The sequence below is a fragment of the Aspergillus lucknowensis genome (genome assembly GCF_044049455.1).
Source record: "Aspergillus lucknowensis strain CBS 449.75 chromosome Unknown BJX67scaffold_3, whole genome shotgun sequence".
Classification (NCBI taxonomy): Eukaryota; Fungi; Ascomycota; class Eurotiomycetes; order Eurotiales; family Aspergillaceae; genus Aspergillus; species Aspergillus lucknowensis.
The window spans coordinates 148,724-171,916 of NW_027263547.1; the positions used below are offsets into that span (position 1 = coordinate 148,724).

Sequence of the window (23,193 nt, forward strand, 5' to 3'; positions counted from 1 at the left end):
ATGTCGGCCTTAACCAAATCGAGCGACGATCACAGATCGCATACTACGAAGAAACAGCAATGGATTGGCACTTTCTTATTTATTTCTAAACCATATATCTGATAGAGTAAATTAGGTAAAAAGCATCTCTATCGACTTCAGAGTCGTGCCAACTAACTCCGCACTTGTCTACTACATAAAATATAAAACCATCTGATTGTGAAGAACCAGTAGTTCAAACCTCTAAGGGACATTGCAATGCCGCGAGCAGAGAACGAAAATATGAATAGCCACCGAGGATGACAACTGAGAGAGTGCATCACTTCCTCTTCCTGGTCGAGGACTGCGACGTCTGTTTCCCAGACGCCTTAGGCGCCTCCGTTTTCTCCTCAACCTTCTTCGCATCCTTGGCCTTTGGCTCCTCTCCCTCATCGTCACTGTCACCTCCTTGGCCGAACTCGTTGACACGCGTGTAGTCAACCTTATATTTGTAGCTCTGGTACAGCCAGATGAAGAAGATCACATCGTCACGCAAGGTGGCAAGTCTGTGAAGCCAGGGCATCTTGACGGTGAACGCGAAGAGGTCATCAATAAACGTATTGAGGAACTTGTACGTCAGAGCCTTGCCGGGCATATGGGCGACAGACTGGAAAGGGTTCTGTTAGCCATGTCGTGGGTGATATAGTTGAGAGTACGAACCTTTAACCGGTAGTTGATGTACAAGCTGGGGACCATCATCAGAAATCCGTAGGCATATACACTGCCGACAAGAGTTTCAATGATGTAGGAGTACCACGACTTGTGAGAGTTGTACATCAGGCTGTACACAGCGTAGGCGCCTAGAAGGGGCACAGCAACGATATAGAGATAGCGGAAAGCAATCTCATCATACTCCTTCGTCTTCTGCTCGGTATCCGTGAGTTTATGCTTGTCTTCAAACACAATCACATAAGGCAGGAACGAGAAAAATGATCCGGCTGGAGGAGGCCGCAGACGAACGTTAACCGTCTTGGTGATCTTCCAGGCTTCCAAGACAATTCCGAATCCTTGACTAGCAAGAATCATCCAAGAAGTGTTCTCACTATTGTCCATGAGATAAAGGAAGATGACGGCCTGCATAAAAACATTGGCGAGAATGGTGCGAACCGAAGTTCCGACCACATCTTTCTTCTTACGCCAATGCGACTGTAAGTAGGCCAAATGTTAGCCACAGCCGAGGCCCTCCTTTCTCAAGGTAAGGAGATATACTCACAATATCGTTCTTGAACGCCAGAGTTTCAAAGACCATGTGCAGAATTGTGACCACGCCCGTAGTACCCAGGAGCCAGATGTTGGTGTCAAGGAGCACTTCCTTAATCATCTCAAACTCACTGCCATCGCCACCACCAGGCGTGGAGCCTCCGAAGGCGGCTTGTCGAGCAGTCTGCTTCGCGTTGTCATCAATACTTGCCATCATCGCGAATTTCCAGTTCTGGAGGTTATTGAGGGTAAACCGGAGAGGCACGGTCTCAACCGTCGAGTTCAGCTCCGTCATATGGGTCTTCAATTGCCAGAAAGTGTTCAGAAAGACAATCGGATAGTACCAGCCGTTCTGCCCCGAAGAATCTCTGGCACCGGTTGCCTCCAGCTGAGTATGACGACGAATAGCAGGATGGATCTGACGGTACTTCATATTGGCAGAGTCTGGAATCACCGAGATCGTGAAGTTGGGATGGTAGTAAGACGCAATAGAGACGTCGGGGAGTCCATCATCTTCTTCCTCCTCGTCTTCGTCGGAGCTTGCCAGGAGATTCTTGAGCTTCTTGGTCTTCCTCTTGGGCAGGTACTGATTGAGCGGCCGGAAGAAATGAACAGCACTATTGGTGCTGTAGTCCTTAGCCGTGGGGTCCAGCTGATGCCCACTCAATCCGACGAAGAAGTGCGCCCAAAGAGTTCCATTCTGCTGAACCTCCTTGGGGACATGAATAGTCGTGTCCACCTCCCTGACATCACTGTAGTTACCGAGGCCGAATTTCTTCTCTTCCAGTACGAGCAAACTTGCGGGCAGAGATTTGAGCGAAGGAAGCACGATCGATGGGGAAACGTAGATACTGATATCCAACGCACTGTCGGGAGGCCAGATGGGGGCAATCGTGTCCGGAATGGAGCTATAACTTTCGATCTCGCTGCGAGGCGCACGATCTTCGAAGGCAGGTATAGCACCTGGTTTCCCGCCGGATCCAGCACTCTGCTTATTCCCGAAAAATTGGCCGATGACGAACTGGGTTGCGAGGAATATCGCGATACCCTGGATGATCGTCTTGAGGAAGGACTAGAGAGACAAAAGTCAGCACAGCGGGTCTTTTTCGACAGTCAGCTTTATACGCACGCCTTGCTCCCCCTCATCTCTCTGTTGCCGCTGTTCAGGCATTGTGAACCCGATCCTTGAGAAAACGGCGGGGATGAGCAAAAGCGAGGCGAAAAAAGGCCACGCACGGACAGATGGCGCGAGAAGGCAGCCATCTCGTGGGCTAGCCCCGGCGGGCGGCGGTCCAGAAGCGCGGCACGTTGATCTTGGCGGGGAGAGGCTAGTCTGGGACTTGGAATGACATGCGCATTATTTCACAGCTCCTTTCGCCCCCCTCTGGAAGAAAGAGCCGTCGCTGCTCGGAATAAGGGCGTGTCCTCTTCGGCGATGGACATGCTGGCCTCTTGAATGCCATCCTCGCCCTCATGACGGAGATCAATCCCTCCCCCGATTACTCCCGCCCGCCGTTTCCGTCCCATAATGAGCCACGGGTATGGGTGATCACCGCGGGGGATTCGCCGATTGGGATTTCAGTTACACGTCAGGTACTCGCGCATGGAGACTGCGCTTTGGTCGGTCTATCATATTCGAACCTCGATCGCGATGAGGTCCGTCGGGATATGTTTGAAGCCTTTACAGGCGAAATCGAAAGCCATCGTGACGAGGGATGGGTGGAGCGATTCAAAGCCGTTCCCTTGGATATAAGGTGTGCGCCGCCGGCGTTGGAGCTCGGCCTACATGAGAGGATAGACTTGGCTGACGCTCGCACTGTAGGATAGTGGGCGAGTGTCAAACAGTGGTTGCTGAAGCCGTTGCGACATTCGGGAAGCTGGATATTCTACTCTGTTGCACTAGTCAAGGTAGGGATGCTTCATCGCAAGTCTCACTTCATGCAATTCAACGTTTCCCTAACATGCTTTCAGCTCTCGTTGGAACAGTAGAGGAGCTTGCGGCCTCCCAGCAGACACTAAACCTCGTCCGTGACCAGTTTGAAATCAACTACTTCGGTCCGCTCAATATCATCAAGGCATCACTGCCTCACATGCGGCGGCAGAAATCGGGGCATGTTATGATCGTCTCTGGAATCAGTAAGGATGCTGCAGCTTCTTGTTATCCAGAGGAATTTTCCTAACATGCAACAGCCGCTCACATCGGCACGCCGGGACTTGGGATGTACTGCGCCGCAGGTTGGGCTCTCGAAGGGTTCTGCGATGTAAGTTGCGAGAGATGCAGCTACGTCCTGATACAGCGACTAATATATGCCGTATCGTTAGAGTCTCGCATACGAAATCGCCCCGTTCAATGTAAAACTCACCATCTTCCAATGCAGCATCGAAATCCCCATCCTCACCAACCTCATCACCAGCGTACCCCCAATCGCCCCCGCATACTCCCCAGGGATAAACCATGCGCCTCTCTTCCGAGGAATACTCAATCGCCTCTTTCCTCGTTTACCCAATACCCAGAACAACAATCGGGCAAATGGCTCCGAGAATTCAAGCCATCCCTCCTCCGCGGAAGAAGGGCCCTTCTCGGTTCCAGGTCTCATATCCACGTATCCTCCCCTCAGCTCTGCGCACATGGAAGTCCTTGTGGCAGAAACCGTCTATGCCATCACCGCGATTGGCGGACATGAGAACCCCCCCTCGCGCCATATCGTTGGGCAGGAGGGTGTTGCGAGCGTCAAGGAAAAGTTGAAGACTGTTAGTGAAGAATTAGAGGATTTCATACAATGTAGCTTTGCAGTCGACTATGCTGCCGAAGCGGAGCAGAGCCGAACGGGTCGGGAGGAGAATGCGGCATTTGGCCCAAGTATTGATCCATTCTGATATGGTTACGTTTGGAGTCTCATGACACGACCACCAACTGCAAAAGGGTGGAACGTGCCGTATTCTTGGATAGCGAATCAAACTTTCACGATTCTATTTACGATAATAGAAGATAATCTGTACGTATAGATGATATTCCAGACACCTCTGCCTATGCAAGCAGGGGAAGACAAAATGTATGACGACATTTGATTAAGAAAAAGGGCCGACACCTCTTTTCCTTCCGTCACGTCTAATTGTTCTTGACGTACCAAGCCTGCCTGACTTCCCACAGGGTTCCCATATCCTGATTATCTCTGAAGCACCGGATTTCCTTCCAGGCGTTGCCATTAGTGGGTTTGACGCGGCCATCAACCTCCAACATCTTCAAAGTGAGTGCTGTAGGGCCCTGTATATCACGAACTATAATCTCATCAGATTCCTCACTCGTCACTGACGGCGATGGCGGTTTTTCGTTCACGATTTGCGGGTCCTCCGAAGCTTCGTCGCGAGGTTTCGAGTTACCGTTCTGGAGTTCACCAGATGTTCCAATCTCGTCCCCGCTGTTCGGCAATTTTGACACTCCTTCGGCCTTAGGCTCAAGATTAATGATTTCTACTGCAAAATCGCAGGCCTTGTCCTCGGTAGGAGTTGAACTCCGTTTGGACGGGCGAGCCCGAGTCCGTTTGGCAGGTGGACCTTGCGTCTCCGGCTCAACACTGCGCTTCGTAGAGAGACGCGCCTCTAAGCCGTCTTTCACACCCGAGTCAGTCTCCGCATCATTTGTTAGATGCTCACTCAGTGGTGACAACGGTGGTGTTGTTGGACCGTTTGCAGGTATCTCCCTCACCAAATTCCGTGTATCTGGAATGGGCGCTGTTTTCAGGAAAACGCGTTGTCCAGGAGGAATAGCAAATGTCAAAAGGCGGCCATTGACCTCAATTATCTGACAGGAGGTTAGGGAGGTAGAGTCTTTGGGATAATGGGATCTGGCGTACCCTAGCCTCTTTCTCAATCAACGTCTTTGGCTTCGCGAACCCTCGTGACCACTTCCAAACATCGCCCTTCCGAATAACACCATGCTCAATAAGCGTGCAGAGTTTGACCGCTGAGCTCTGGCCCGCGACTAAAGTCCTGTCCATCTTCTGTTTTTGCCCCCAAAACTCCTCAAACTCCTCTTCTTTGAACTTGTCGAATTTGCCGGCAGCTCTTTGCTGCACGGCCTCTTCCGCCTCACGCAACCACCGAGGATCATAGCGCCCATTCTGAAGGTCTAGCTGGAAATGACGGATAGCATCGCGCCAGTGAATTGAGTAACGCAAGAACGACTCCGGTAAAGGAGGAATCTTCGCATCAGGGTCATCGGGCGGTGGGTGAGGGTTCGGATGTGTGTCAGCAGGAAGTAGATATAGAATTTCTTTCTTCTCATCCTCCGAGAGACAGTCCCAAGCTTCAGGTAGAGCGAGTAATTTCTGGATCCTCACACGACAAACATTAGTGTTGTAGTTCAAGCGAAATCTCATTAGTTCCATGTGTACGTGGGCCATAGCTCACCACCAACGGCAAATCGACAAGCTGAGACTTCTCACTCGTCAGCAACTTTTCCTCTTCCCACCGGTCCTTTGCAGCCCTCCTTGGATTTCTCTTTGGCTTGGGGGTTGATTCCATTGGAAGGCGCCGTTTTCCCGCATCACTCGGCTCGGCTGCTTCAGCGGAAGGAGGCTGATGACAGCTCCTGACGCATGCTCGTCAGTGTCTAATAAAATGTTGGAATAATAGCAATCGATACGCCGTAACATTCAACAATCAATGGTGTAGGAAGGTCCGAAGCTTACCTTGCTGGTTGCCTTCTTGAACTGCCGGCCGCGACCGCCTTTTTTCCGCAGGCCATTATCCCCGTAGCCTCAAACGTGGAGTTTCCAGGTAGATGAGAACAACAACACTGCAACTTACGATCAGCGCCTGACGAGGAACAGTTCTGTCACTTTTGGTTGGCAGTCACAGATCGCAGCAGTCTGATTGTTAACAATATGGTCAAATCAACTCAGATCGCGAGGCTAGACGGTAAGATGCCGCGGGAATGGTTGTTGTGTTGGTGGTGGATGAATAGAGGAGCTAACGTTGAAAGGCAGGCCTGATGCTGGCTGCATCAGTAGATGACGAACAGGTGAGTCAGTTTCCTAATTACGATGGCCCTAGCTCCCGACTAATGCACTCAATTCACTTGACTCTTATTAGGCCGAAACAGAGCTATCCGAAATCAAAGGCCAAGTGAAGATGATATTTCGCCGAATGAATCGCAACTCAGCACCTCAAGCAAGTATCGAATCAGGCCAATATAACTTACAGTAAATCTCTTTTATACCAAATGAATATGGACCAAACGAGGCAAACAAGCTCACCTGGTATTAGCTATCTTATCCAAAATGACGTCTGCTTTCTTTGTATATGCGATCGCTCGTACCCCCGCAAACTCGCCTTTACCTATCTTTCTGACATTGCAACTGAATTCACCAATACTTACGCCGAATCGCAATACCTGTCTCCGAACCTGCGGCCGTACGCTTTCGTCGAGTTCGACACTTTTATCCAACGCAGTAAGAAGACATACCAGGACAGTCGAGCTTCGGCCAACCTGGACCGGTTAAACGACGAGCTCCGTGACGTAACAAAGGTCATGACGAAGAATATTGAAGATCTGTTATACCGAGGGGATAGCTTGGAGCGTATGGGCGAGCTGTCAGGACGCCTCCGGGAAGACAGCAAGAAGTACAAAAGAGCCGCAGTACGCATTAATTGGGAGTTACTGGTGAAGCAGGTAAGTCAAGGATGTATAGGACCAGTAACAACAGTCTGACTTCTTGCAGTATGGCCCGTTCGCTGGCGTCGCGTTTATTTTCCTTTTCCTTATATGGTGGCGCTTCTTCTAGTCTCTCCCCAGCGATGTCACATAATATCCGTCCGTAATTTGTATGCATAGATAATGTCTCTGATGGCTGCAGGACACCATCGTTATCCACCGGCGTTGACGGCATGTATCGTCAAGTGGATCTGGCTGCCGAGCTGGCTCGGTCTATGTGACGAAGACCTGCTGTGGTGACAGTCGTTGCATACTACTATTCGCGAATCGGCGGGCGATGCAGGATCGGCGGCTCTTTACCCTTCCCCGCATGCCCCAGCTCAAATCTCGTCCTCTTCTTCGTCAAAATCATCTTCCTCTCCCATATCATATAAGATACGACCCCCTTCTCCCGGGCCGTCACCCTGCTGTGCGTCGAAATACGGTAACACAACACCTTCCCTCTCCCTCCGCTGCCTCTCCGTAAGCCGTAACTCAAAGGTAGATTCCGGTTCCTCCTCTTCGCCCCTCGCATTATGCTCCTCTGGTGGCCGATAGAGCGGATGATCATCCAGCAACGTCACAATCTCCCTAACATGAGTAGCCGGGTATCTCGACGCCGGAGGTAGCAAGTACCATTCCAAAACCCCACGCCCGCTCTTCCGCCGATATTCCATTTCCAAGACAACACCTTCCACTGTATCCTTGCCGACTGGCTTATCCAGTCTTCCGAGGAGAACGCCATCCTTCTCCTCTTCAATGCCGAAGACCGGCGGGACTAAGCTGCGGTCTCGAGCGGCTTTCTGGGTTAGGATATGTGAGAACGAGTGAAGCTTTATGACTGTTGTGGCGAGGTATGTCAGGATCGTGAGGGGCGATGGTACGTAGGGTGATTGGGCACAGCGGCCGGGAACATCTTGGTGGAATGTGACGACGACGGAGGAATCTACTTTGGAGGTCGGGGTGCCGCCGGGAACGATGAAGGAGCTTAGGAATGTAGAAAGGTCGAAGGATTTATCGAGGTGTGTGGAGCGTAGGAGCGGGTTTATTGAGTCGATGAGGATAAGTCTCCCTTCAGACTTGTCAGCATCGAAATGCCAGAGTAGGGTTGGAGTCGATATACATACTCCGATTAAGGTTGTCGGAAGAACCAGGCGTATAGGCAGCGCTGACCTCCTTCACGATGTCTGCCGGCGTTTTCCTTCGAGCGGAGACGAAGACATCTACACCGTCGAATGGTTTGAGGGTTTCAAAGGCAACAAGGGTAACGTGGATTTTCGACAGCTATTTCAAGTCAGAATGATGATCTCCTTCGGAGAGTACCATCGGAGAAATAATAAATGAAATGGCAACTCACCCGAGCCCGTCGGATATATTCCTTTACCAACGGCGTTGCCGGTTGCTCCAAGGAATCCAAAAGAAGTGTGAGCGGTGACGCGGTGTCTCGAAGACTTAGCAGCTTTGAAATTAAAAGCAGATTATGGGTCTGACGGTGGGACAGATTAGAAGGCGCCATGTTGCTGAGTCAAGGTGTTGGAGTGCAGAATAAAAAAAAGCCTTCAATTGCTTTGGCCGATTGCGGGTCTTTGACCAACGTTGTCATGAGGGGTTCGGAGATTTCGGCGCAAAAGAAGATTTCTCAGCACCGCGCGATCTCTGGCTTCTGTTCTGGCCTTGGGCTGGGGCTCGGCGGGTCGGCCCGCTCGCTTATCCTGCTGCATTGGGATTGCAGAATGCAGAACCTTGAGGACAGGAATTTCAATGTCCAAGGGACAAGAAAATACGCTCGGGGTGGACGCAATAAATCTAAATTGAAAAGTACAAGTCCCATTTACTACCTGGTCGATCATCGCAAAGCACCATTATGTGCGATCTGAAAACCTGTCAGCATATGTTTGGAAGACTCCCGGCGTTTTTAGATAACCTTACTAATCCCAGAAGTCCTAGTTTATTTTATGCCACTTAGGCTTCAGAGTTGATGGTTTTAATAGTCATGCTTTACAATCGTGATGCAATTACGATTTATGAACTCAAATGTCTTGTATATAAATGTTCGTAACCTAATAATGCACAGTTTATTGTACAGAGAAAAGACAATAACTTAGCATCTTTTATCAACACTAAGTCCTGGTGGCTATGCATCGGTATCCTTTTAAGGCGAGAAACCCGAAGTTCCAAATCCGAAGGTCGCATCACGAGGTTGCGTCATGTAAACCGACAAAAGAGGGGTAGCAGCTTGGAATGCAGAAGAACATTCGAAAACCATAATCGAGCATTGCATCCTTGGGATTTCGTTTCTGGTACCCTGGAGTCCCTAGGCCACGCGTGAATACGGCATATGTTAGTGTATGAGCATCCAGGTGCTTGGACTCATGCGATGGTCACACCCACTCCGAGTAGGTAGTAAGCGCAAATATGGATATCATAAAGAATAGAGGGTTGTAGCCGAGCGAGTACTCACCACGTCTGACCCTGTGAGTATCCGTGACCTGTAAAATATTTGTGTAGGTATTTACTTGTGTGATCAATTGTTCCGGGGGACAGTACTGCAAATATCAGCACATAGCATAGCCTTTTCACTGTTGTCAAGCTTGCAACCACCCGTGGACCTTGGCGGCCAGTTCGGTTGCATGTCACCCATGCGACAGGAGTCGAACGCGCGGAATCCAACCCCATCCCCGAAAGGCCAACTAAAGCCTTGCACTCAGTTTGGCTAGTGTATAGGTTGGCCGAGGGATACCTCTGTTTGAGGCCGTTCCGTGATATCTCGTTTGTTTCGACCTTGCCTGAGTTCTCATCCCCGAGATTTCAGGGGCCGGGACTCAGTGCTGCTCGGCCAGCAGTTCGGGTTTCATTGCTCGCGGATTGCCAAATTTATTTTCTTTCTTGGCTCCAGCTGCACCGAGTTCCCAACGAAATTAGTGAAGATGCCAATGGCGACTGATTCTAGGAGCTTTGTTGCTCCAGAACTCGTTTCGAGAACTTGCATTGATTGGAGAAGTGCTGAATAGGAAATGAATCCGGATGGGGTCCGTGGATAGCAAGATGTAATCATCAGTTTCCTGCCCAAGGCACACCTGGGCACACTCTCACACTCCATATTCAGGGTGTTCCAGCAGCCCGAAGGCTGGATTGGAGCGAGAACCGGGTCGGACTGCCAATCGGCTGCTCATTGGCTCGACGCCAGTCTGAAAAAAGTGGCGCAACAGGCAGGAATCGCCAACCGTAATATCTTGCTTCAATCTTCCCCGAAAGAATGCAACAATCAGAGCCACGATCAGCGCCGTCTCGCTGTTAACTCGATACCCTCTCCAGAGACCAACTCGGGCTTGTACTTCTTGAGTATCCGAATTGCGACGACACCTGCATCGATTCTCCCCTATATTTTCCTCCCACCCTGAATCACGGCTACGCCGAAAACTTTTAGCCGTTCACAATGGCAGAGCCACCAGCGAAGCGTGCTCGGCGTGTCGATAGTTCGACAATGTGGGACACAGAGGAACGTAAGACACGGTCTCCGGAGGTAGATTCAGAAAGAGACAATAATTCTCGACGCGATCCTCACTTTGACGACAAACGACGAGACGAGCCACGCGACGATAGGAGATATCGCTCTCGATCGAGGGACAGGCGAGAAAAGCGGAGAGAGCGGAGTAGGTCTAGAGATCACCGTGATCGAGATCGGGACCGTGATAGACGTGACCGGGACAGAGATGGAAGAGACACTAGAAAGCGCGACAGAAGCGACAGCCGGGAGAGATACGCCGATAGACGAGGTATGCATTCCATTTTATTCCGTTTACTAGATTACATGCTAACTGCTGTGAAGGTTATCCTTCGAAAAGCGACAGGTATCGTGACCGCTCTCGATCCCCTCTTCGCAATGGTACTAGAGAAAGAACACCACCCCTCGGCTCGAGGGGCGACCGAAGGAATGACCGCAGGGACTACCGTGATCGCCCAAACGGCTTACCGGAATCTAAATCACGAGTGGATCGAGGAAGACGGGATATGGAGATGGATATCGACGATGCTGATGGAGAGGACGACATTGAGGAGCTCATGCGTCGGAGTATGGGCTTTTCTAAGTTCAGGAGCACCAAAAACACAAAGGTCCCCGGAAATAACATTTACGGCGTGCGAAAGGAGAAGAAGACGGAATACCGACAGTACATGAACCGTACAGGAGGATTCAACAGGCCTCTGAGTCCTTCGAGGTGAAAAGCCAGATACCTCTCTTCTTGCGCTTCTTGCTACAATATCCACATTATATTTCTTCGAGCCTTTACAATTACCGGAGCAATCCATCATCATCAGCTATTTATATGCATGGTTGGAGTTTGAGCTATCTCTTCTATTTTCGACTTCTCCAAGGTTGTCTTCCTGTACTCTCCTTGTTTTCAGATACTCTCGAAGTCATTGCATCGCGACTGCATCAATTGATCTATCGGCTCCAAGCTACCCTTACCGGCGCCGATAATTTGTACTCATTATAGCGTGTTTCAGTGCCCCAGAACCGCCCATCGGGCCTCCTCCGGAGGAGGAAAGCACATGACCCGAGTGACGTATTTCCGGTCAATTCCCCCCACCAAACTCCTCCGACTCACGATAATTCATCAAGCTGGCCTCTTTAAGAGTTGTCGGCTCGCGAATTGCGAAATACGGAACAATGTCTGCATCGAGTGGCCGTCGCGAAATTGTTATCGTAGGTATGAACAGCCTGGCGATCAGTTCTCTCACCAAACCCCACTCCGCATCCTCAACGGAAAATTGGATGACTGGTCTAACGAGCCCATTCCAGGCGGTGGCATCATTGGATGCTGCTCTGCCTACTTTCTGACGCGACACCCCTTCTTTGACCCTTCACGCCACTCGATAACCCTCATCGAAGCATCCGATATCGCGGGAGGGGCGTCGGGGAAGGCAGGTGGTCTTCTAGCGCTGTGGGCATATCCGAGCAGCATCGTGCCGCTGAGCTACAAACTCCATGCCGAACTAGCTAAGGAGCATAATGGCAAGGATAGATGGGGCTACAGAGAGGTTGGCTGCGCACAGTTGGTGGCACAAGGCCGCCAGCTCAATGGAAAGAACGACGCAGGTGATGGAGCTGGGGGCTCTGTATCACTTCAGAAACGGAGCGCAGCGGCTATTAGCAAGTTGAAGACAGCCAAAATGCCCCAGGAGCTGGACTGGATTGAGCCGGACTTAGTAAGAAGCTACGAAAGCATGAGCGACCCTGGGGAAACCGCACAGGTCCATCCCTTCCTTTTTACCACCGCCATCGCCAAGCTGGCGGAGGAGAAGGGAGCCAAGATTACTTTGGGATCAGTCACAGGCATTGACTACAGTGGAGGTACTGTCGAGTCAGTCACATACATCGAGAAAGAGACCGGTCAGCCGCAGACTATTCCCGCAACCGACGTTGTAGTAGCGGCTGGCCCATGGACGAGCGCCGTTATGCCCGAAGCACCAATATCCGCAATGCGAGCCCACAGTGTCGTGATCAGGCCAACAAAGCCGGCGAGCGCACATACGCTGTTCACCAATATCGAGATTCCAGCCAATTTCGATCCGTCGAAACCCTCGCGCCCAACCGTGGCAACGCCAGAGATCTACGCCCGCCCCGATGACACCGTGTATGCGTGCGGAGAAGGTGACCATATTGTTCCTCTTCCGAGCACGACTGCGGATGTTGAAGTAGATCAACAGCGATGCCAGGACGTCATCAACCAGGTTGGGGCCATTTCGGATGCGCTCCGAGACGGTGATGTCGTTGCGCGCCAAGCCTGCTACTTGCCAAATGTCAGTGCCGTCCGTGGTGGCCCCTTGATCGGTCCTACTGGGACAAAAGGGCTTTACCTTGCCGCAGGCCATACCTGTTGGGGTATTCAAAACGCGCCTGGCACTGGTAAACTAATTAGCGAATTTGTCTTTGATGGGCGCGCCAAAAGCGCCAACATAGGAGCCTTGGACCCCAGAAACTTCTTGTAATGTACAGGCAGTTAGTATACATAGAGACAGCCAGCCAAGACGATCTCAGTTCATTGGAGATTCCTGAAGCGGTGGTAAAGCTTAGGCCAAGCACGCGTGCGGAGCAACAACAACGGAGCGGGCTTTGAGCTCCCGCCGAGGACAGATAAGAAAACATCCCGCAGCAATACCCGACGAAGCAGAGTGCGAGAGCCGAACATTCCATGAGCTTTCGCATGCCGGTCCGTCAATTGGTGAAACTCGTATTGTTTTTCTTAATGTCTTCCCAATAATGCGTCTCTCTATAAGCTCCCTTGTATCTGCACCACTATTCTACGCGGTCGCCGTGCTCGCCAGTCAAACGACGGACGATGTCTTAACCCTCGCCCACGAGGCCGCAAAGGCCAGCAACCAGTCACTTCTATGGGGCCCTTACAAGCCGAATCTGTACTTTGGAGTTCGCCCCCGAATCCCGAATAGTTTGTTCGCGGGTTTGATGTGGGCGAAAGTGGACAATTATGCCACTGCTCAAGACAGTATGAACACTCCGACAAGCCACATCTCCGCCAATTGCTCTCGTAGTGCTCAGATGCTAATTATTTGAAGATTTTAGGCACACCTGTGAACAAAACGCAGGAATGGCAGGTTACGGCTGGGACGAGTACGACATTCGAAAGGGCGGACGCGAAACGATACACGACGCCGGAAACTCGATAGATGTGACAATTGATTTTGTTAAGGTCCCTGGAGGACAGCACGGAGGCAGCTGGGCTGCGAGGGTGAAGGGTGTTCCCCGCGACGACGCTTTAGCGGATCAGCCGACAACGGTCGTCTTCCACGCTGGATTGGAGGGACTCGGCAGTCTAGGTGTGTCAACAGAGAGTGACGATCCTCGGGGGTTCGAAGGCGATGTCAAATTAAAAGGGTATACGGCTGAACTTGGTGACTTCTCGATTGATGTGACCGCGGGCGATAAAGGCAATGAGCACCCTGTATATGACCATCCGTCATATGAGGATAAGCCGCTGGACCGTACGCTGGTGGCTAGTTTGGCTGTACAGCCAGAGCAGGCCTGGCAAACTAAACGTAAGTTTTATTTGCGACGTTAAACCCCGAGGATCCTTGGAAGTCGACACTGACGGTATCCAGCACTTTTATTTGCGCAGATGAAAAAGGCAGTTGACGAAGCTATTGGGAAATATGGCACTGATGACCCTCCTCTACCAGCCCAGGTCTTCACCATCGACAATCTTCCAGGCGAAGGCAACGTCCAGCTGGTGCAGAAAGTCTTCACGGGTGCTTTCGAGGTATGTGGTGGACTGCCCTAGCAAGTAGCAAGCTTACAAGTGGTAGTTCGACATCCTATTCTCCTCCGGTTCTTCCCAACAGCCTCTCACTTGTGAGTAATATCCAAACTTAAAGCGGTATATACAATCCTAATCCGGCACTTCTAGCCGATGTTCTTAGCCAGGAAATTGAAAGCGCGTCAACCTCCTTCTCCGAGAGATTCGAGAAGATACTTGCACCCCAGTCACCGTTTGACTCAGCAGAGTACCTTGAGTTCTCCAAGTCTATGCTCTCAAACCTTATTGGCGGCATAGGATTCTTCCATGGCACCGATGTCGTGGATCGTTCCGCCGCGCCCGAGTATGACGAGGAAAACGAGGGTTTCTGGGAAGAGACGGAGGATGCTAGGGGTCGAGCACAGCCTGTCCTTGAAGGTCCCAAAGACCTCTTCACCTCCGTCCCATCTCGGCCATTTTTCCCTCGCGGTTTCCTTTGGGATGAAGGCTTCCACCTAATCCCAATTCTCGATTGGGATCCGGATCTTGCGTACGTTGCCTCGCGACACCACTTTGCGTTGCACTCAGCGCTTCAGCGTCAACCCTTAGATGGCTGACTTTGACAGACTTGAAATTGTGAAGAGCTGGTTTAGCCTCATGGATGAGGATGGTTGGATCGCCCGAGAGCAGATCCTCGGCTCCGAAGCTCGTAGCAAAGTCCCACTCGAGTTCACCGTCCAGTATCCTCACTATGCCAATCCGCCGACACTCTTCATGGCCCTCGAAGCGTTTCTCGACAAGCTCGATGCTAAAAGTACCTCCGCCCAAAAACACGCTACAGATAGCCAGGGTATACACTCCGTCTACGTGACGCAACCAGAGTTAGGCGAGGCTTTTATTCGTTCCATCTACCCCCTGCTCAAGAAGCATTACTTCTGGTACAGATCAACTCAGAGTGGTGACATCAAGTCCTACGATCGTGAGGCGTTCTCGACGAAGGAAGCTTACCGGTGGCGGGGACGCTCTGTTCAGCACATCTTAACGTCTGGGCTGGACGACTATCCTCGGGCTCAACCGCCTCACCCGGGCGAGCTCCATGTGGATCTTATCAGCTGGATGGGAATGATGACCCGGGCACTTCGCCGTATCGCTGATACTCTTGGAGAGACCGAGGATGCCGAGCAGTTCAAGGCCTACGAGACTGCGATCGAACGGAACATTGACGATCTTCACTGGGATGCAGACGCAAGGACTTATTGCGATGCAACAATCGATGACTATGAGGAGTCTGTTCACGTCTGCCATAAAGGGTACGTGTCCCTCATGCCCTTCTTGACAGGCATGCTGGGTCCAGATAGCCCCCGTTTGGAGGCTATCCTGGATTTGATCGCGGATCCAGAAGAACTCTGGAGCGACTACGGTATTCGAAGTCTCAGTAAGCAGGACGAGTTCTATGGTACTGCCGAGAATTACTGGAGGAGCCCTGTTTGGATTAACATCAACTACCTCGTACTCAAGAACCTTTACGTAAGTTCAATAGCGATTCTACGACAAGCCAGTAAAATGAAGCTGACCCTTGTGATAGGACACCGCAACTGCAGCTGGTCCCCAGCAAAACCGGGCCCGCAAGTTGTATTCTAACCTGCGGAAGAACTTGGTCGAGAACGTATTTCGGGAGTGGAAGAAAACCGGGTTCGCCTGGGAGCAATATAACCCAGAAACAGGAAAAGGGCAGCGGACACAGCATTTTACCGGCTGGACAAGTCTGGTGGTTAAGATGATGTCCATGCCTGACCTTCCGGCCAGCGGGAAGAAAGGACATGACGAGCTATAGACTATAAAACCAAGTTTTGTATAGAACCGCCGCACCAATAAAAATCGCAAAGATCATGTATTGTGTATCTTCCAAAAAACGCCTGACCTATGCTTGCCATTCAGAGAGAGCTTAACGTCGTTGATAGTATGAGTCCTCGTCTGAGGGTTTTCGAGGACGGTCGTCTCGACGTTTTTCGTCTCGATATCTGTTGCTTCTATCCCTGCTTCTAGATCGTGAGCGCCTCTTGCGGTGTTCCCTGTCTCGATCTCGATCTCGCGACCTTGACCTGGACCTGTGCCTGTGGCTTCGATGGTTCCGATAATAACCACGATCACGCTCGTCCCGATGCCTATGATGTCTGCGCTCTCGGTCTCCTCTCGGACTCCGTGTACGTTCGCGCCTCCGCCTCCGACTTTCCTTCGAACCGCGCTCTGTACGCCCGTTAGCACAGTCGCATATCCGGGATGGGACCGAAATAGGTGATACCTTTTGATTCTCCCTCTGGCAGCTCTCGACCAGCCAGCGCACCCTCATCTCCACCCAACGGGGTCAAGTTAGCGTTCTCAGCGCTCTGCGACGGTAATGGAAGGCCCAAAGCCCGCGCCATAGCCTCCTCCTCAGCAGCCTTCACCCGTTGTCGTTCCTCCCGCTCCAGTCTAGCCTTCTCATCCGGATCCGCCTCCCCACGTGCATACCACTGTAGATCTTTGTTCTGCTGCCACCGGCCAACAGGGGCCATAAGAGAGTGGCCGAGGTAATTCTCGCGGTGTGCGGAATCTTTGACGTCGGACCATTTGAAGTCGCCGCGGCCGCCGCTACAGAAAAAAGAAAGTCAGTCAAGCGAACAGCGCCATGGGACAGCAAGGAAGATGTTACTCACCGACTACCTTCTTTTCGGACACCTGCGACGAGATCCATTTTTGCGCGCGGGAGATCTCAATCAGCTGTCTGCCTTGGTTGGAAGTTCTAACGGCGGCGAGCTCGAGCTTGGAGATTCAGATGTTGCACGTGCGCTTCATGCCTCAGGCATTACAGGCTCCATCCTGTGTGACTTCATCAGATCACCTCATGCCACTACTCAGCCGAGGGGTCTGAACGTTTTCGAGAATGTAACGTTTCTTTTTTTTCTTATGCATGTCGAGGATTTGAATATGGTTATCGTCGGTCGGCTGCAGAGTGAACGAGCTCTCTTTTCACGCGACACCGTGGTGGGTCTGATACATATATCCCCGGATTCTCCCACTTGAGAAAGGAAGATCCGTACCACCACCTAGATCCCAGCTTATGGAACATTCTATTCGACTTTATATCTACGTCTCTTTTCTCGGCTTCTGTGGATAAGGTTCCACTCCGAACAATTACTGTGTAGTTACCGAGGATGGCGCTCAATAGCAGCCATGGGCGGCCACAGGGCCAAACAACGCTTTACGGAGAAGGCCTTCATCTCAGAGCTCTGAATGTTGAGATAGGATCAGATCGGGTATGTACGGGGATTAGACGTCCGTATCAAGATTGGTTCTCAAGTACTGACCTCGCGATTTAGTACCCCCAGTATGTTGTCTGATATACACTAGCACACCCATGCACTGATTCAGGAAACAGAGCAGACGATTCTTTTCCGCCTCGGATAGCTCACTGGCGCTGTAACCTGGTACATAAGCCCTAAGCTGGTAACTATTGGCTCTTCTAACGGGGATACTAGACTGCACTTTCCCAGCGCCGGAATCTATTGTTCGTTGCTTGTAGCGAGCTAATCTATGTTTGGGAGCCTGCGGGCGGTTCACAGACGCTGGGACCCAAACCCGAGATGATCATCACGCCTGTTATAAAAGAGCCTCGGGGACAGGGGTACATCCAGCCAGCCTTCCCCCATGAGGTCAACAGTATCCTAGTGGACGACCTAGGCCGCGAAGAAGTTTTGCTACTCGTAACGGATTCGGGGAACGTATGCGGTTATCGCGTTGAAGCAATATTTTCTGCCTTGAAGAGAGGTGGAGAGAGCGGAAAAGCTAAGCCTTTGGATGGTTCCGAAGTGGATCCTTTCTTCCTCGAGTATGTCGGTGCCAGTGCCTGGGGCCTTGCGATTCACAAGTTTGCTCGCTTGATTGCGGTAACTGCCAACACTGGGCTTGTTACTGTCTTTGCTTTTGCCCTTGTGAACTCAGCATCGGGTAAGGGCGAGGAGACAGTGTCACAGCTAGAAGAGGACGATGAGTTTACCGACTATGGGCAGACCTGGTTACATATCAGGACCAGCGAGCAATTCAAGCAACTACGACACCTAATGCCGGAAAGGCACCGCACTCGAAACATCAAGTTAACCTACACTGGGCACTTCTCGAATATACCCTCCGTCACTTTTCTGAATTGCGACCTTGACCCTAATGGGACGTGGATGGTAAGTACGGATATCGACAACAAAGTCCTTGTTTGGAAAGTCTGGGAGAGTCTTGGCCCATTCAATGTTTATTACTTCAATGATGTGACATTCAGGGCCTTCCCGAACACCCTGCGCAATGAGTAAGTTCTGCTCAAGTAATCTTATTCAGTGGGTTTGCGGGCTAACTCGGTTAACAGTGACCGTGGATGGTCTGTCCTCGCCCTAGACCCGCGAACTTTTCACTTTCTCAAGTCCACAGAGGAGGCATGTGGAGGGCCGCCCCAGCGGCGCATGAAAGATGGACAGGCTGTCCTTGACTTGACAAAATTGAACAACAGAGTCCCTGATGCGTCGTTAATATATCACTACTTCCCACCTGCGGTTAAGGCCGAGCCAGAAGAAACAGTGTTACCCGATATTTTTGGAGCGGATTGTCTTATCGGTGGGAGCGGTGGCGAGTGGGAAACCCGTAACCCTGAAGTACCTTACAGCAATCTTGGTTCCGATTCCGCAGATGCCTTCAGCCACCAGGCCGTGGATGGGTCTGTCCGCGTGGATCACTTGAGCGAGGATAGTGCTTCTGATACTGGCACCAACGCAGAGAACCAGCAAGTTTCCAATCATCAGGGGCGCCTGAGTGCATTGGTTGATGAGGATGAGGCCGACACTACAGTTCCACCTGGCCATGGGCCCTTGACTACACCCGAGTTCTTCCAATTCGCTCTCCTTGAAGCACTTGGTGGAGATGTTCACGAAGTTGAAGCACTGCTTGGTGAGAACTTGGCTCACGAATCGGATGAGGATGACCAGTACGTCGAGGATCAAGGAATGCCCGACGCGGATGGCGATCCATTCGACAGCGAGGAGGCCTCCGAAGCAGAAGCTACTGCGTATGATGTCTTTGATCGTATGCCCCAGAATTCAACCCTTACCAGGTGAACCTGAACGCTAACCACTCCTAGCACCAGTAAACTCCGATTTTCCAATCCTCCACTTCTCCCACACAGATATCCGCCTCATCCCGCACCCGTTTGCCTCGAATCCTTCCGTCGTCTGCGGCCATCCCCTCCGACAACCCTTTACCCACCCCATCGCTTCAATCCGCGGATTCGACCGCTTCAACATGGTCAAATATGTCCCGGAACACGGCATTATCGTCGCCGCCTCCCAGAAGGGCCGCGCAGTCGTTATAACCCTCACCGAATCCAAAGCCTTCGGCCGGTCCTTCCGAGTAGACTGGATTGTTCCCCAAGAAAGCCAGGAGAAGTACGGCGAGCGACCACTCGTCCCACTTCTAGGTATGGCCGTTAGCCCAATGCAGGGGTTTGAAGTTCCGCCAGATATCCCGTATATCCCTCGCAACTCGGAAGATGATGATTCAAGTTTGGTGTTTCAGTTCAAAGAGACAAGCGCACCCAGCACCAGTCACATTCACCTTGATTCAGAGACATCAGGGCTCGGATCGCGGTCGGGATCAGCATCAGGATCTGATTCGCAACCGCAATCCCAAGATCAAACTCCGCGCCGCTCTACGCTCCCAGAATGCCACGCCCAGGCAACACGGGCTTACCAGCCTGAGGAGAGCTGGCGTGGATGGAACCCATCTCGCCGGTACCGCCTCCTACTCTTATATACGGACCATACAGTGATGAGCTATGAGTTCTGGTATACCTGGAATTTCACCCTATCGGCCGGTCGTGGTGCAGTAGGTGATAGCAGTGGTAATGGTGGTGGCGATGGTGATGGCGTTATTGGAAGCGAAGATGAGTATCTTATTCTTTGAATGGGCGATCGAATAGAAGGCAGAGAATGAAAATTGCCTGGGCAGGTTCGGCTAAGGCCAGGCCTACTAAGTAGGCCTACTTCGTGTGGCAGCTATAGTTTGCTGCCCCCCTTGCAAGAGGGCATCGACTACCTCCGTACATTAGTTGTTGAGTTTCCGTGAAGCTGTTACACCATCATTAGTATATCAGGGACAGAGCTTAAGATATCTTACACACCACGCACAAATCCGTGGTAAATGTCAATCAACAAATCCGAGTATATGGATATCAATAGTCTTCAACATTCCCCTGCCCCCCTTGTGAATCAACAAACCCGACCAAGTCTAACTAGACTACCTATCGGACTTTAAGACTCACCGCTGAACAGAACATAAACATGCTGTACATGCCCCCTCCCCCTCTTACATTAGAAGACCAAGAACCAGATGTACAAGACAAGATCAGATAGATCCCAACCCAACCTTGGCCCCGAATCCGAATACAGCATAGCTTTGCAACATCTTGTACAGGAGTAAGAAATGAGTTCGATATATGGCGAAAGTAAACAGCCCAAAAAGCGCTACAAAACAAGACCACAAAGAAGTAGGGTACTGTAATCAAGTAAAGTTAAAACCAACCGCTAAAATCATATGCAAATGATGACAACAGATAGAAATATGATAAGAGACACTGGCCCCCCTGGCCTTCATAAATACATTAGAATCAAATCAAAGGTTGCCCCCAAAACCTGTTTATAGTCATGACTTGGTTCGTTAAATCGTGAATCTGCGTCGATGAGATGAGATGCGATGCTATGTAATGCGACGTGACGTGAGATGCTGAAGAAGCAATCGTAAGAGTATGAGTGTGTCAGAGAAGATGTGCGCGGCAGTAAGTACGGATCTAGGAGAGGAATCAGAAGCCGTCTTCGAGCTCGTCACTGTCCCATTCGTCTTCCCGGTCGTTTTGGACTAGATCCAGGAATCTTTGAAGACCGGCACGTCGGACGGCGGCTTGTTCGGGACGCTCTGGACCCCGGCCCGCTCGGATCTCTGCCATTGCGCGAGCCTGAGCTTGTCGTTCGGCTGCCGCGGCTCGACCGGCAGCATCGAGGCCGTTGGCGTTGCGCCCTAATGCGCGATTCCCGGCACCGATATGGTTAATTCGTGGTGGGACTGGAGCTGGGGGAGGGGGTCGTCGTCCATTCCTCAGCCCATTGTCCTCGTCATCCATCTCCCATGGGTGTAAGTCTTCATCGTCACTGCTATCATCAAAGATGATTTCCTCAGGTACTCGGTGTAATGCCTCCGCACCTTCAGGGTCGAGGCCGTCGCCACCTTCCAAATCCCAGAGACGGTTGAAGCAAGGACTGGCAAGATCGTTGAAATGGTGATACGGATTCGCCTCCGAGAGCCAACTGGAGCAGAGGTAGCAGAAATGGGTATCACACTTGAAGCACTTCATGTGATTGCAGCCCAGACGCTTTTGGCATGGAGCGTCGCATGTTGGGCAGGCAGATGTGTATAGTTTGAGATACTCCTCCGTTGCTTTCTCTTCCGCCGACAGCTCCGCTTCTCGCCGAGGGAAGCACCGTACAAGTTCCCCATGCCAGCCTTTCTTACATACGCAGCAAAACGCATAGTTGCAGTCCTCGCAGATAGCCACACGATCTGCCATAGGAGGTAGCTGGCTCTCTTCACCAAGGGGATCGAAAGCGATGCCTTCTGTCTCTTCATCCGAATCCTCAAGATCATCCGCCATTGGATCAATCGGTTTGGGATGTTTCTTCGACCGTGCCGCACCTTGACACCACTTTCGAGGACAATAGACGGTTGTTTTGTCGGCTTCAAGTTTCTTCTTTCGTTTGAGGAAGACATAACGTTGCACGGTCTCTTGGTCCAGGGGTATTTGCAGTAGCTCTGACGGGCTAAGCGTCCGATCCCGCTTGCGTCTTTTCTTCCCACCCGCATTACTAGGTGGAGGGTGTTGCTCCCGTCCACAATCGGGGGCCAGGCACTTGACGCCCTCGACATCCCCTTCAGTGATGCAGGAATTGTAGAAATCTTGCAGACAGGGTACGCAGAAGACGTGTGAGCACAATAATAAGCGATGACAATTGATACCTTTCTTGGGTTCAAGGCAAACTCCACACTCGAAGGTTTCTTGCTCGAACTTCTCACGCTCTGCCTTGTTGTTGAAATCAAGCAAGGCAATCTTCAGTTCACGTGGAAGTCGAAATTCACCACCGGAGTCATCACCAATACCAAATACCATTTCTGCCAACTGTTGAAGATGGTCTATATAGCTGAACACGACCAGAGACCGACCACATTCTTCCCAGAGACGTTTTCCATCGTCGAGTAGCTTCGAAATAACCCATAGAGGTAGCCATTGTGGATTTGTACTGATCTTGAAAACGGGAGGTTTGTGTGAGGGGTAACCAGCTGGGAGCTCAATCTCGAGGATTAGAGGTGGTAAGTGGGAAAGAACATGCACATCTTTTTCCGGGTCAGCGGTCGATTGATCGTCGCCTAGCTTTGCTTTGGAGCCGAGACCAACTTCGCTAGCATCGAGAGAGGTTGGAGGTGTGAGAACCGCAGGGAGGCCAACGTCAGGGTGCTGGTAGAAGCAGACATTCAGAGGAGTTGTCGGCTTCACAGGTATATCTAGCGAAGCACGGTAGGAAGACGAGGAGTCGATCTTGATTTCCGGGTAAATTGCGGCGATGGAGGAGAACTCTTCTGATCGCTCGTCATCAAAGAGAGACTCGGGCTCCATCGCGGTACCCATAACCTCAAGGCAAACCAGAGGTGGTGCTGGGAATTACGAGTGCTTAATTGATGCCGAGCCCAAGAACAGCGAGTGGCGAAGTGTGCTGATCAATGATGTGCAACGAATCTAAGCATAGTAGACCCCAATGTAGATAAACCCGGGCTGTTACCGGAAATTTTTCGCCCCGTATAAACTGTACTTTATTGTCGTTTTGTTCAGGTTCGTAGAAAGGCGATAATCAGGTGGTAGGATGGAGGACGAGAAGTGATGATTTGTCATATACTTGATGGTGAGCC

General features: G+C 51.3%; 10 protein-coding genes across 10 annotated transcripts; 5 read left to right on the forward strand and 5 right to left on the reverse strand.

Annotated features, from left to right (window-relative positions):
- Positions 1–60: 60 nt before the first annotated feature.
- On the reverse strand, positions 61–2,426 carry BJX67DRAFT_342022 (CLPTM1 family protein). Its single transcript, XM_071027969.1, has 4 exons — positions 2,348–2,426; positions 1,232–2,290; positions 679–1,164; positions 61–625 (listed from the first exon to the last, which is right to left on the reverse strand). The coding sequence occupies exons 1-4, from the start codon at positions 2,387–2,389 to the stop codon at positions 299–301; spliced, it is 1,914 nt and encodes a 637-aa protein (XP_070890322.1). The 5' UTR covers positions 2,390–2,426; the 3' UTR covers positions 61–298.
- Positions 2,427–2,572: 146 nt separating this feature from the next.
- BJX67DRAFT_342029 (short chain dehydrogenase/reductase family protein) lies at positions 2,573–4,185 on the forward strand. The gene is made up of 5 exons (XM_071027970.1): positions 2,573–2,972; positions 3,041–3,126; positions 3,190–3,354; positions 3,409–3,479; positions 3,541–4,185. The coding sequence occupies exons 1-5, from the start codon at positions 2,692–2,694 to the stop codon at positions 4,093–4,095; spliced, it is 1,158 nt and encodes a 385-aa protein (XP_070890323.1). The 5' UTR covers positions 2,573–2,691; the 3' UTR covers positions 4,096–4,185.
- BJX67DRAFT_342030 (uncharacterized protein) lies at positions 4,186–5,881 on the reverse strand. The gene is made up of 3 exons (XM_071027971.1): positions 5,629–5,881; positions 5,073–5,546; positions 4,186–5,020 (listed from the first exon to the last, which is right to left on the reverse strand). Exons 1-3 carry the CDS (start codon positions 5,740–5,742, stop codon positions 4,328–4,330), a joined length of 1,281 nt encoding a protein of 426 aa, XP_070890324.1. The 5' UTR covers positions 5,743–5,881; the 3' UTR covers positions 4,186–4,327.
- Positions 5,882–6,104: 223 nt separating this feature from the next.
- Positions 6,105–7,004, forward strand: BJX67DRAFT_377125 (SNAP receptor SEC22; the record flags this gene model as incomplete). Its single annotated transcript, XM_071032033.1, has 5 exons — positions 6,105–6,138; positions 6,207–6,241; positions 6,313–6,422; positions 6,487–6,892; positions 6,942–7,004. The coding sequence occupies 5 exons, from the start codon at positions 6,105–6,107 to the stop codon at positions 7,002–7,004; spliced, it is 648 nt and encodes a 215-aa protein (XP_070890325.1).
- Positions 7,005–7,092: 88 nt separating this feature from the next.
- BJX67DRAFT_159692 (Elongator subunit IKI1) lies at positions 7,093–8,531 on the reverse strand. Its single transcript, XM_071024923.1, has 3 exons — positions 8,271–8,531; positions 8,041–8,197; positions 7,093–7,985 (listed from the first exon to the last, which is right to left on the reverse strand). Exons 1-3 carry the CDS (start codon positions 8,427–8,429, stop codon positions 7,255–7,257), a joined length of 1,047 nt encoding a protein of 348 aa, XP_070890326.1. The 5' UTR covers positions 8,430–8,531; the 3' UTR covers positions 7,093–7,254.
- A 1,818-nt stretch (positions 8,532–10,349) lies between these two features.
- BJX67DRAFT_369588 (FAD dependent oxidoreductase-domain-containing protein) lies at positions 10,350–12,904 on the forward strand (the record flags this gene model as incomplete). Its single annotated transcript, XM_071030782.1, has 3 exons — positions 10,350–10,689; positions 10,743–11,120; positions 11,715–12,904. 3 exons carry the CDS (start codon positions 10,350–10,352, stop codon positions 12,902–12,904), a joined length of 1,908 nt encoding a protein of 635 aa, XP_070890327.1.
- A 164-nt stretch (positions 12,905–13,068) lies between these two features.
- On the forward strand, positions 13,069–16,056 carry cwh41 (mannosyl-oligosaccharide glucosidase). The gene is made up of 7 exons (XM_071024924.1): positions 13,069–13,419; positions 13,490–13,969; positions 14,033–14,190; positions 14,237–14,282; positions 14,338–14,716; positions 14,793–15,693; positions 15,752–16,056. The coding sequence occupies exons 1-7, from the start codon at positions 13,176–13,178 to the stop codon at positions 15,998–16,000; spliced, it is 2,457 nt and encodes an 818-aa protein (XP_070890328.1). The 5' UTR covers positions 13,069–13,175; the 3' UTR covers positions 16,001–16,056.
- BJX67DRAFT_159793 (MMtag domain-containing protein) lies at positions 15,960–17,130 on the reverse strand. Its single transcript, XM_071024925.1, has 3 exons — positions 16,863–17,130; positions 16,469–16,797; positions 15,960–16,413 (listed from the first exon to the last, which is right to left on the reverse strand). The coding sequence occupies exons 1-3, from the start codon at positions 16,898–16,900 to the stop codon at positions 16,112–16,114; spliced, it is 669 nt and encodes a 222-aa protein (XP_070890329.1). The 5' UTR covers positions 16,901–17,130; the 3' UTR covers positions 15,960–16,111.
- BJX67DRAFT_342048 (uncharacterized protein) lies at positions 16,939–20,404 on the forward strand. The gene is made up of 6 exons (XM_071027972.1): positions 16,939–17,462; positions 17,526–17,533; positions 17,585–17,633; positions 17,685–18,502; positions 18,560–19,269; positions 19,325–20,404. Exons 1-6 carry the CDS (start codon positions 17,361–17,363, stop codon positions 20,143–20,145), a joined length of 2,508 nt encoding a protein of 835 aa, XP_070890330.1. The 5' UTR covers positions 16,939–17,360; the 3' UTR covers positions 20,146–20,404.
- A 636-nt stretch (positions 20,405–21,040) lies between these two features.
- BJX67DRAFT_369591 (RBR-type E3 ubiquitin transferase) lies at positions 21,041–22,915 on the reverse strand (the record flags this gene model as incomplete). The annotated part of the gene is made up of 1 exon (XM_071030783.1): positions 21,041–22,915. One exon carries the CDS (start codon positions 22,913–22,915, stop codon positions 21,041–21,043), a length of 1,875 nt encoding a protein of 624 aa, XP_070890331.1.
- Between the last annotated feature and the right edge of the window lie 278 nt (positions 22,916–23,193).

Coding starts and splice junctions, on each gene's coding strand:
- BJX67DRAFT_159793 (XM_071024925.1), bottom strand. CDS start 16,900: ATGGATCTCGTCGCAGGTGTCCGAAAAGAAGGTAGTCG. Junction 16,798..16,862: donor GTCCGAAAAGAAGGTAGTCG/GTGAGTAACATC, acceptor TTTTTTCTGTAG/CGGCGGCCGCGGCGACTTCA. Junction 16,414..16,468: donor GCCAGAGGGAGAATCAAAAG/GTATCACCTATT, acceptor ACGGGCGTACAG/AGCGCGGTTCGAAGGAAAGT.
- BJX67DRAFT_159692 (XM_071024923.1), bottom strand. CDS start 8,429: ATGGCGCCTTCTAATCTGTCCCACCGTCAGACCCATAATCTGCTTTTA. Junction 8,198..8,270: donor AATATATCCGACGGGCTCGG/GTGAGTTGCCAT, acceptor GACTTGAAATAG/CTGTCGAAAATCCACGTTAC. Junction 7,986..8,040: donor TTCCGACAACCTTAATCGGA/GTATGTATATCG, acceptor ACAAGTCTGAAG/GGAGACTTATCCTCATCGAC.
- BJX67DRAFT_342029 (XM_071027970.1), top strand. CDS start 2,692: ATGACGGAGATCAATCCCTCCCCCGATTACTCCCGCCCGCCGTTTCCG. Junction 2,973..3,040: donor GCCGTTCCCTTGGATATAAG/GTGTGCGCCGCC, acceptor CTCGCACTGTAG/GATAGTGGGCGAGTGTCAAA. Junction 3,480..3,540: donor CTCTCGAAGGGTTCTGCGAT/GTAAGTTGCGAG, acceptor CCGTATCGTTAG/AGTCTCGCATACGAAATCGC.
- BJX67DRAFT_342030 (XM_071027971.1), bottom strand. CDS start 5,742: ATGGAATCAACCCCCAAGCCAAAGAGAAATCCAAGGAGGGCTGCAAAG. Junction 5,547..5,628: donor TTGTCGATTTGCCGTTGGTG/GTGAGCTATGGC, acceptor GTGAGGATCCAG/AAATTACTCGCTCTACCTGA. Junction 5,021..5,072: donor TGATTGAGAAAGAGGCTAGG/GTACGCCAGATC, acceptor ACCTCCTGTCAG/ATAATTGAGGTCAATGGCCG.
- cwh41 (XM_071024924.1), top strand. CDS start 13,176: ATGCGTCTCTCTATAAGCTCCCTTGTATCTGCACCACTATTCTACGCG. Junction 13,970..14,032: donor GCAGGCCTGGCAAACTAAAC/GTAAGTTTTATT, acceptor GACGGTATCCAG/CACTTTTATTTGCGCAGATG. Junction 14,717..14,792: donor GATTGGGATCCGGATCTTGC/GTACGTTGCCTC, acceptor TGACTTTGACAG/ACTTGAAATTGTGAAGAGCT.
- BJX67DRAFT_342048 (XM_071027972.1), top strand. CDS start 17,361: ATGGCGCTCAATAGCAGCCATGGGCGGCCACAGGGCCAAACAACGCTT. Junction 17,634..17,684: donor CTCACTGGCGCTGTAACCTG/GTACATAAGCCC, acceptor CGGGGATACTAG/ACTGCACTTTCCCAGCGCCG. Junction 18,503..18,559: donor CCGAACACCCTGCGCAATGA/GTAAGTTCTGCT, acceptor CTCGGTTAACAG/TGACCGTGGATGGTCTGTCC.
- BJX67DRAFT_342022 (XM_071027969.1), bottom strand. CDS start 2,389: ATGCCTGAACAGCGGCAACAGAGAGATGAGGGGGAGCAAGGC. Junction 2,291..2,347: donor GAGATGAGGGGGAGCAAGGC/GTGCGTATAAAG, acceptor TTGTCTCTCTAG/TCCTTCCTCAAGACGATCAT. Junction 1,165..1,231: donor TGGCGTTCAAGAACGATATT/GTGAGTATATCT, acceptor GCCTACTTACAG/TCGCATTGGCGTAAGAAGAA.